Source organism: Dysidea avara, chromosome 11, assembly GCF_963678975.1.
Source record: "Dysidea avara chromosome 11, odDysAvar1.4, whole genome shotgun sequence".
Taxonomy (NCBI): Eukaryota; Metazoa; Porifera; class Demospongiae; order Dictyoceratida; family Dysideidae; genus Dysidea; species Dysidea avara.
Genome location: NC_089282.1, coordinates 8085197 through 8096857, shown reverse-complemented (window position 1 = coordinate 8096857; position 11661 = coordinate 8085197). Strand labels below are relative to the sequence as shown.

Below are 11661 nucleotides of genomic sequence, written 5' to 3'. Positions count from 1 at the left end.
GCAGCTGGCTGATGTATACATCAGCCAGCTGCAGTGATGTTATAGGTGGATATCCAACAGATTTTGGAGCATCAAGCCAAGAAACAATGTTGTAGTAACAGTGAATATTGGACAGTTACAGGATGTGATGGGATCAACATTAATTGGTCAAGACATAACATGTGGAAACATTTAAAAGGATGACGATTCCAGTGTTTTCTGGTGACAAGAGAAACTATCAAAACTGGAGGGCAGCCTTTATAGCTTGAAGACCCATTCATAGCAGAGCATAAGTTGTTACAGTTGCGACAATGCCTTGCAGGAGAGGTACTTAAAGTGATCAAGAATCTGGGACATTTGTGCAGCAGCATAATTAGGCTGCAATGGGAAAGATTGGAAATGAAGTTCGGTGGATAACGATGTCAGGTGGCACTCTATTTGGATGAAATAGATAATTAAGCCAGTATATGCTCAGGAAGGATTAAAGATATAACAGAACTGAGAGATGTATAATATGAAATTATAGCAAAATTACCTGCTTCTATGTGAGTATAATTACCACCAATGGTTATTACAAAACCATAAAATGGAATGTGTTGAAGTTTTGAGAATGTGTGGCTCAGGAAGCTGAATTTCACACTAGAACTTTGGAAACAGTTCAAGGATTAAGTACTGGATAGTGTGGAAAGTTTGACACAAGAATTATGAAGGAGTCTCCATGACATTCTTGGTAGACCAAGCTTCAAGTCAGAAGCTGGAATTGTCCAGAGGTCTTGTGAGATCTGTAACAAGTCACATGGTATTTGGGCCTGTGAAGAACTTAAGAGGCTGGATTTACCAAAGAGGTGGGAGTGTGCAAAAAAAAATCTAATTGTGTTTTTGTTGTTTAGTGGTTGTAAAGCCTATTCACCAGGTGGTGAAGCCATCTTGTTTATTAAACCTAAACAATTGTTCATTAGTGATGATCTACAAGAACCTGTAACAGCAAGTAATAAAAAGAACAAAGGCTATATGGAGGGGATAGTGAACAAGTCAAAGCAAAAGTTGCACAACAGGACTCAGGATTTGCACAGAAACTACAGGAGGAAACTACAGGATGTGTTACTTAGAGATTAAAGGTCAATGCTCTTATAGATGATACCAGTACTAAGACGTACCTTAACACCGATGTTGCTGTTGAACTAGGTTTGCAGGTCAGGTGCAGAAGATCAATGTAAGCATTCTGAATGGTCAGATAGTAATTTTTAATACCATGCCTGTTGAATGATGTATAATAGAAAATTTAGCTGGAAAAGCATAGTTTTTACTACAAGACTGGTAGAGTAACCATGAAGGCCATTGACTGGATCTCATATGCCAGTAGATGGCTACATTTAAGGGGAATACAGTTTTACAAGTTAGGACCTCAACCATGTGTGTGAAAGACCCCCTTTTGCAAATCCAGTCACATACATTTAAAACAATTACAATTATTACAAACTACATTAGCTAGGTGTTTAGTGAATCTAGTGGTGTATACATGCATACTTCATGAAATGGAAATTTGTATACACTGTATATACAGTGTAGTACAATTAAAAGCACATAATAATTATCTAATCCAAAACAGCCAAGCTGTAAAAAAAGAGAGTGCGGCCCTCAAAAAGGCTATGGTGAAAAAAGATGTGAAATCCAAGGTGGCGGCCAAGAAATGGCTGTGATGGTAGGTTAATGGTAAAAATTTTAATAACGATAATTCAGGTGAATTATTGTGCTGCTTGGTCTTGGCACAAAATTCACCTGAATTGTTATTATTAAAATTTTTGCCATCAACCTACCATCACAGCCATTTCTTGGCCGCCACCTTGGATTTCACATCTTTTTTCACCATAGCCTTTTTGAGGGCCGCACTCTTTTTTTACAGCTTGGCTGTTTTGGATTAGATTTCACTTCTTTTTGTATTTGCATACCCCAAAGCTGGCCTATGGCTGGCTTTGGGACTTTTTAACCTATCTTTTTTTCTTTACCAAAGGAAGAAGAAAAGATGAAGCAGATTTTAAATACTTTAAATATTTCTGATTTTATCAGTAAATTTACAAATTATAATATAATACATATATTTATTACAGAACTCTCCATGGTGGTTTCTTTGTAACTGAACACTCTACAAGGTGACTTCTTCTAACTGCTCTTTCTACAGGGTGAATTGTTTGTAGCTGAACGATCTACAAGGTAACTTCTTCTAGCTGATCTTTCTACAGGGTGATTTGTTTGTAGCTAAACTCTCTACAAGAAAACTTCTTCTACTGATCCCTGAACAGGGTGAATTGTTTGTAGCTGAACTCTCTACAAGGTAACTTCTACTAGCTGATGTCTTTACAAGGTCACTAGTTTGTAGCTGAACTCTCTACATGGTGGTTTCTTTGTAACTGAACTCTCTACAAGGTTACTTCTTCTAGCTAATCTTTCTACAGGGTGATTTGTTTGTAGCCGAGGAAACTTCTTCTAGCTGATCTCTCTACAGGGAGGTTTGTTTGTAGCTGAACTCTCTACTGTAACAGGTGATTTGTTTGCAGCTGAACTCTCTACATGATGGTTTCTTTGTAGCTGAACTCTCTACAAGGTAGCTTCTTCTAGCTGATCTCTCTACAGGGCAATTTGTTTGTAGCTGAACTCTCTACATAGTGGTTTCTTTGTAGCTGAACTCTACAAGGTGATTTCTTCTAGCTGAACTATCTCTTTCCGTAGTTAAACTCCCTACAAGGTAGCTGATCTTTCTACAGGGTGGATTGTTTGTAGCTGATCTCTCTACAGGGTGACTTGTTTGTAGTTGATCTCTATACAGGTTACTTGTTTCTAGCTGATCTCTTGAATTCTCTTCAGGGTGACTGCTCTATTAGGGTGACTGCTCTATTAGAGTATCTCGATCTTGCACTTGCTACACCAAGTTGGATTTCGTGTTATAACTCCGTGGCTTTAAGTCTGGTTCTTCTGCACCTTTGAAGAGCCTTTCTAAGATGATTACTCCATCTGTACAGTGATTTTCAAAGCATTACCCCAAGCGGTTTTTCTGGTAGGCGTGACAAGTAGTCGTTTTTTATTAGCTAATCTCAATTGCGTAATTGTTACACACTGTTGGTTTTTTCGTTGTATCTTCCTGGTTTTTAGCTCGATTTCTTTCAAACCACAAAAGGTTTGAGGTTCAATAGTTAACCTATTCATCCACCGATTTTCAGCTTCTTCCCGTACGCGGTTTATCCTGTAGTGTGTAGGCGTGACAACATATTGGTGTTATTTTTTGTGAATAATCGCTCATAACTCTTTGCCTGTTTATCGTATTCCAGCAAACGTTGGTACCGAGATGCGCCTTTATACCCCCCTTCTGTGTGCCAAATTTCAAGGCAATCGGATATGGAGTTCGCGTTTTTGTAAGTGTGTGACAAGAGGAAGAAAAATAAGAAGAAAAAAATAAAACGAAGAAACTAAGCCAATTTTTGAAGTCGCATATCTCGGGAACGCTTGAAACGATTTCGCTCAAATTTGGAATGTGGAGTGCTGAAGTTGGAGGGCATGTCCTAATTAAAAATCGTCTTGTTTCATCAAGGCAGCACAGAGCTACAGAGGTGCGAAAATTGCGTTTTCTTTCTTCCTGTCAATATACTCACGGGTGTTGCGCGCCGGCTTCTTGGGCCGCACGACACACTACCATGTGTCTTGATATTGCCACTCTAAAACTTTGTTCTTGCACATGTGTACATGTTTACAAAAGGTGTCTAGCACTGAAAATACAGGTATGTAATGTGAGTTTATGCATACGTGTATACTAATATTGCTTCTTCCTGCAACACAGATGTCTGAAACTGTCAAATATAAGAATTTAGGGAAACAAGGAAAAAAAAGTTATCCAGGGATTTATGGAATCCCCATCCCAGTTGAAATTTAGATATACCAACCAGTAGCAGCTGCAGGACCATCTGATCATCAAATTTAGCTACATCTGAAAGCTGACACTGCAGCACAATGAACTAAGAATGACAGTTTTATAATGTATTATTCAGTGCTGGTCACTGCAAAGCACTACTACAATACAATACAATAAATCAAAAAACCCAGACTCTTCATTTATACCAATGTACTGAACAGCTTAGAGTTTCTCAGACTTAGGCCATCTACGTATGTATCATAAATTACTCTGTATCGACTTCTGTGACGCTGATCATCTGAAAAATTAAATATCACTGACTTGTGAATTTAAATTCAAATCTGTTTGCAATTGCACCCCATGGTAAGTATAACTCCTGCATGGTGATCGTACTGTGTTCTTAATCCATCATGCAAAATCTTGACCATGCTTGTGACATTTATGACACTTTGAAAATGCCTATAGCTAATTTTTATTTGGATACTGACCACTAGCACAGACTACAGCACTGATGAAAGGACCAACATTCATACAGTACCCATCATGGTATTATTGACAGTACTGCTCCACATACAGCTATAAGTTACAGATGTATAATATTAGGTAAATAACCTATTAAGTGGTTGCATAAACATATTATTACACACCCAATCAATGCAGCCAATTTGCCCACTGTTTACATACTGTCCCCAAGTGAAACCCTGCAATCTTTTGGTATGGAAGATACACATGTTGCATCCATAACCTTCCCCCACTCCCGGATATGTACCCCACCTTAGAACATCCCTGATGTGTATGTACCCCACCTTAGAAAATCCCGGATGTGTATGCTACCCAAGAACAACCCCAGTATTTAATTTATTCTCATAATGTACTCCACCCTAGAACATCACTGACATGTATACCCTATACTGATATGTACTCTAGTGCTCCATAACTTATTAACTGCCCAAATTTGCGTTTAATGCTAGTATAGAAGTCAATGAAAATTTGCTAGGAACATAATATGTAAGGGAAAAACATTTACAAACATGACATGTATAGATTTATATAGGGATAATTATATAGCGCAACACTAAACATTTAAATTTTGTACAAAACTGTTTGCAGAAGGGTTAGCACAATGCAGCACAATAAGATAACAACATTATATAAGATCCCTGTTTGAGCAGGCTGCTTGCATTACTGCATGTCTCCTGCTCATATAGAATTTTTAAATCTAGAGCCTCCCCGTACTGAGACCTATCGGTTTTCCTAAACTGAACTTTTCTGCATGCTATAATTATTATTTTTGCATTATATAATGTCAACATTGGCATTATCATTAATTTATACAGTAGTTCTGTCTTCCAAGTAGATGCCCCGGTGTGTTCTAGTTTTATCATCTGACAAATGAATGAAGATGAGTTGAGAGACGTCTTATGTTCAGTATACAAAACAAGTACAGGGGTCTAGACTTAGGGATACCATGCACTGATATCCACGTACAGGGATGGTCAGTACAGTAGCCCTGGCAAGACTTACACTATTAAATTACACATAATTAACTTATTGACAGGTGTTTGACTAGTACAAGATTATTTTGGTTTGGTCAATATTGCACAACCACTAGGAACTTCAGTTCCTATAAATAGAATGCAGTTGAGTTAATCTTACAACACAGCATACTGAATTTTTTAATATTCCTACAGCGCTAGCTACTGATATTCAGATTTGGTATCCATGCAGCCATGTTGAAAGGAGTTCTGGTGTTCATTGCACTGACCATTGTTGTATCAAGTTATGGTGCTCTGGCTGATGATGAGAAACCAGTATCTGCAGCCTCCATACCTGAACTAAAAAGTGGAAGAAGCCGTCGCAAACTGCCAACCAGTATGAATATACTGTAGCTGTATATATTTAGTAGTAGCATTATACTTATAATTATAAGTTTAGCTATAACATGTGTGTATAAATGTATGTGGTTTATACACTGTACTGTTATACAATCTTAATATTACAGATTTCTGCATCAAGCACCTGTATGTTTTGACTCAAACCTCTAATGAGCTATTTGCTGGAAGCATTGGAGATCACAGAATTGCACTACAAGCCAATGGACAGCTGAAAGTGATAACCCTACCACGCCCTTCTGGAGGTCTGGTGCAGAACAAAGGAGATTTATGGAAGCTATCTCTAGAAACTGATTTTGGCTTCACCGACTGCATCACAGTAAAGCACATTGAAAATATTGCTCTGATTGAGAATCATAATGATGGATGGCGCATTGATTCCATAGTCACTTTCTTGGTTGTCAATCCATATTACTGGGCTCTAAGCAGTGCTGACTTTGATGTCAACAGATGGGTTGATAAAGACGGAGATCCTTCATACAAGCAGTTTATACTGACCCTTTGTGTTTGAGCACTGTAAACACACCGGACTTCATTGACTCTGCAGTTTAATATTTGTATCCAATTTGTTTGTAGGCTTTTCTGAGCATTTTTGTAGGATTACTTTATTTGTAGCTGCTATAGGATGATATGCAACAACTTACAACAGCATGATTTTAGACTGTCATGATGTAAAACTGTAAGTGTATCAACATTTGGAAATTACATATTACCACAAAACATGGTAACTTACACAATAACTGTAGACAAATCTCCATACATGTTTATCACCAAGAGACAGAATTGATTGTGGGTTTCAGTTGGTCTCAATTGAGAGACACTGAAGTCTCAATTGTAAGCCACAGGAGACCATTGAAACTGGCCCAGAGTGTAAGTGCATCTTGCTCATATACATTTTAGCTGTATATTTTTCTCTAGTAGCAGTAGAACTATAGTGCCCTATAGCCACTCAGCAATATACAGACAATGCCTTGACCACATGGTAATATCCACATGTAAAAATTCCTTTGATCTGTCAATGCAATGTGTTACTCAAACATGTGATCACAAGTTTTATATTACAATTTAAACCAAGACAATTATGAAATAGATGAGATAATCATGCACAAACAGCTGTGGTTGAGGCACAAAGTACATAGACATGTAGCCTCACCTCAACACAGTGCTGACAGGACTTTCAAGCTTTTTTCCTCTCCCACCCAACCCACAGAAGGCAATGCTGATCACTCCTGGCATTTAGTATCTCAGCTTGTGGTATAGGTGGTATGCATACTTTATAGAGGTACATACACAGCAGACAAAATTATAGCAACAATGTGTTATATGTTGCAGTTATTCTAATGGTCACAATATTGTGTAATTGGTAGTAATGAACGTTCATGGAGTATATACATATTAATATTGCCATTAATATTATGTTTCATATAGCAACTATGGCACATATGTTTAACAGATGAATACACAGGGGCGTAGCGAGAATTTTTTGAATGGGGGTTCCAACAGCAGTATTGAGTTACCAGAAGCAGGGGTCTGGGAGCGCAGCCCCCAGCCGCTGAGCCGAGACTTTCAATATTTTAATAAATCTAAACTTAGCAAATTACTATATTTTATGCAAAAAAGTACATTAATTATAATGCATATAAGTACCCTGGGATGAAGCTAGTACTAGATAAAGCTACCTAGTGGAAACAGACAGCATAACACATAGAGACACATATAATATTCTGTAAGTGATAGTTATCTCACTGGTATAGGAACCATAAGCGTTAATCGGATGGCTGCAGGTTCGAGGCTGCCTAGGTCCAGTCATGGATTTTTTCTCCTTTCTCCACCTTTTCAAACACATTTTCTGTACCAACTTTAAACAGGCTGTAGGAGCAGGTGTCCTACAGACCTTCAGCACTTGCGCTGTAAAGCCTTAATAAAAAAATAAATCCACTGATACAAATGTCATGACTTACAATCAACTATACCAATATGCATAGCATGAATTGCATGACACAGGAGATAAATTACTGCAGTTTTAAACACTGCACACCAAAGCTACAACAGTATAAGGTCATGCTCAGTTTTGTATTTAATGTTATAATGTCTGAAAAACTTCATATGGATATAGATATTTACATGCATTTTCTATTGGAGTATACCTGATTGCTCTATTAGAGTATATACCTGACTGCTCTATTAGTATATCGATGTTTTAAAAGAGGGCTCATGGCCTCTGTAAATCCTTCCCTGAGAGATGAATGCAAATTTTATCAAATGTTGCGTTGTGCCATTACACTGTATTACTCACTCATTTTGTCCTGCCACACTAAATGGTGTGTTAGGGTCCTGCTTGTAAAAGTCTAAATTTTACAGGGGGGTTCCTGAACCCCTCGGAACCCTCCCTACGCCCCTGATACATTTCCCTCTCTGAATTATTCAGGGGAATTACAAACAAGCAGTACTGTATAATAACAGTGCACATCTATATATGCCTGTGCCATAATAATATGTATAGTGTGTTATCAGGGTATATACATGTACAATGGTCATGATTATTTAATATACTGACTCCTTACCTATGGTTCTAAGGGTATACATAATCAATAATTAAATGTGGAGCTATTCTGCATAAACCGATCAAGCTTCATGCTGGTATGTTCAACAGAAACGTTTCCTGTTAGGCAGACAGAGCCCTACCAACCCCAACTACAATCAGTCAATAGTGTTGGGCAATCAATTACTTAAGAAAGAAGAGAGAATAGTTCGTCTATATACAGGTGAGTGAAGTGCATTAAACCCTATCAAAAAAGGTGAGCCCAAGAAAGTACACAATATTGAATGACTCAAAGAGATGATATCAAAATGAGGCAAATCGTCTGGCTACAAACAAATCTTTGCCAACTGAGTTGTCAAATATCAACATATAAATAAGACATGTCACAGATATTGAGTTGCTCATGCAAACTTAGTATAAGGTCCATAGGTTTATTTCTAACTACCGTAATTCACTTTATTTTCATGCATAAAAAATTTTGTGATAAAATTTTCATGTAAAAATATTTTCATATGATTTATGTGAATGATTGCTCTATAGTAGTTAGTTTGATCTTATGTAAAAATTTTCGTGTAAAAACTTTTTGTATAAGTTTTACAGGCGAAAATTATTTTCAGTGTTGCCATGTTGTGAATAAAGTTCATAGATTTATGAACTTTTTGTCTTGTTTGTGAACCTGAAATAATCTATGAACTTTGGTTTTGGAAATCTCAGGCTGTGATTATTATTATTTTTTTTTTTGCTCTTAAGTGCCATACTAATGCAAAGATCCACTGTGTGGGCTTGGTACATAATGTTTTCGGAGAGTGAACATTGGATTATACAAATTTATTTTTTCACATGAACATTTGGAGCAATCAATCATCTGGCAACACTGATTATTTTACAGCAAATAAAAAATTATGGTATTAATTGGTTTGATTGACTGCCTTTTAGCCTTCGTATTGGGAGGCCAATTACAATTATCAAGCATCTGTTGCTGGTTAAGCTTAAACAGATTGTATACTCAGTCTGTATGAGCAACTCTTGATGTGTCTTATTACATTATGTTGATTTAATTTTTTATAAGAAAACATTACTCAACTGATAAGGGTTTCTTTGCCACCAGACAACAATACTTTTATAGACTTCATTTTGATATCAACTCTTTGAGTTGTTCAATTCTTGAAATAATCAACGTAGCTGCATGTACACCAGTAGTAACAAGATCACGGCTGTGCCATGGTGCATAGCTGGTACAATGAATGGGCTAAAATTCTACACATTTTGTTATATAATAAAGCAGATTGGGATGCTCAAATTTGTGAATTTGTGTATTAACCATTAGGCTGTATACGATTGGTCTGTAATATATCTGTGATGTGCCCTATTATAATATATTATGTTGATTAAATTTTTTATAACTCAGCTGGTAAAGGGTTGTTTGCAGCCAGGCAGTATTACTTTTCTTTGATATCAAATCTTTGAGTCATTCAGTTAATCATGTCTTTTATTTTTAATGTCAATTCTTGAAATAATAAACATAGCTGCATGTACCCCTGTCTATATCCCAAGATCACAGCAGTGCCATGGTGAGTGAAAACTAACTATATATCACTAACTCAATCTACATATGGAAGTAAGCAAACCAGTCATACCTTGAGCCAATTATTCAGCATATAATTTGGCATTGCTATAATACGTTGGCATAAGCATTGAGAATAAATTCCAGCATAGTATTAATTTTGGCATAACTGGTAGGTACAGTGGACGAGCTGAAATTTTGCACATTTGTTGTAAAGCAGATTGGGATGCTCTAGTGCTACTAGATTTATAACCTTTTATTTGGACTTAAGGTCCAACTACTCTTATAGAATGGTCACCACAATATTTCTAAAAGCATTCACAGACATCTTAGATACTCAATCATAAATTATAGACAAAATGTATTTATAGAGAGGTTAACTCAGGGGAATATTTTAGTGTAGGTTTCCTAAGCTGGGTTCCAGAAATTCCCTTCTGAAATTTTACTTGTAAGCTTGCAGCAGGAACACCTTGGTTTGGCAGCACAATATACAGATAAAATGAATGCCGGGCAGGGCAGTACAGCTACAGTGTAATAAGAGGGAATATGTCTCAAAAAATCAACTTGCCAATTATGGGAGAAGGGTACCTGTGTATTATACACATATCAAGATACTCTCTAAATAGAACAGTCGCATATGTTCTTAGCTCTTAGCATCAAAATACTCTAATAAAACATTCACGGTGAAATACAAGCAAAATGAATAATATAAGACTAGCTTGAAATCAAAGTAGCCAAGCATTGATTTATTTAGAGATTTTGAATGTGTATTTGGACCACTATAGTTTGTAACAATACCTTACTAGCCATAAACCATAACAGTTGACATCTAGGAGTGGTAATTAGGCACATAATACTTAACACTTTCCATTAAATCATGAATCTAATAACTTTAATGTTAAAAATTGGTCAGCTGCTTGGGTGACTCTTACAACTATACCTCACTAAACCACATTATGCTGGGACACATGCCCCTGGGGCATAATGGAGCACAAATTAAGCATAATTTGGAAGAGAAATGCAGACTATTGTAGATAAGGTACCGTAACATCGATCATACATACTAATAATAGCTAGCTTTGCATTTGGAGTAATATTTGTGTACATCCCATACCAACTATCTCAAGGAAAATCCTGGGTAAGAAAACAAGGACATTTCGAAATTTATATATGTACCATATATATGCAAGTATAACAAAAAATTTGGAATTTTAAATTAGAGTAGGGACAGTGTATAGTGCTGCAATAAAAAGTACCGAAACAAGCTGGATTGGAGTAGTACGTAATGTCCAAAGACTGTAAAACAACAAGAAATGAATATCCCTACTGTGCTACACTCAATGCACAGTAGGGATATTCACTTCTTATTGTTTTACAAAGGTGAATATTTTCTTCCTCAACAAGACACGTCTTTTAGCAACACACCGGATTACTGAGGTAGACTTGGAATGACTTGACTGAACCAGTTGCAGTGGTTGGGAGTGAACCGAGGAATCATGGAAGGCTACTTGTATAAAGAACGTGTCACAAGTAGTGAACACTGTGAAACAGGTGGTGTGAAAATTTAAACTAAAATTGTAGGTTAGTTGTATGCTCTGAAACTACATGAGTATCTTACTTGTGGATGTCAATCATCCAGCTTGTGACCCCATTCATTCAGCTTGTAATCAAGATACTCTAAGCGAACATGCAGCCATTTTTACCCTTCACTCTTGGTGTAATGAATGCTGTACGTATCCACTATGCACTGGTAGGGATAGTATACAATATGGGCATTCCACTA

General features: G+C 36.8%; 1 protein-coding gene across 1 annotated transcript; it reads left to right on the top strand.

Moving 5' to 3' along the window:
• The first annotated feature begins 775 nt into the window (after positions 1 to 775).
• On the top strand, positions 776 to 6482 carry LOC136238707 (uncharacterized). The gene is made up of 3 exons (XM_066029264.1): positions 776 to 1192; positions 5572 to 5752; positions 5883 to 6482. The coding sequence occupies exons 2-3, from the start codon at positions 5611 to 5613 to the stop codon at positions 6281 to 6283; spliced, it is 543 nt and encodes a 180-aa protein (XP_065885336.1). The 5' UTR covers positions 776 to 1192; positions 5572 to 5610; the 3' UTR covers positions 6284 to 6482.
• The last annotated feature ends 5179 nt before the right edge of the window (positions 6483 to 11661 follow it).

Bases quoted from the DNA above. Each gene is read 5' to 3' on its own strand.
- LOC136238707 (XM_066029264.1), top strand. From the start codon at position 5,611: ATGTTGAAAGGAGTTCTGGTGTTCATTGCACTGACCATTGTTGTATCA. The intron at 5,753-5,882 runs GTATGAATATAC...TTAATATTACAG, and splicing joins CCGTCGCAAACTGCCAACCA to ATTTCTGCATCAAGCACCTG.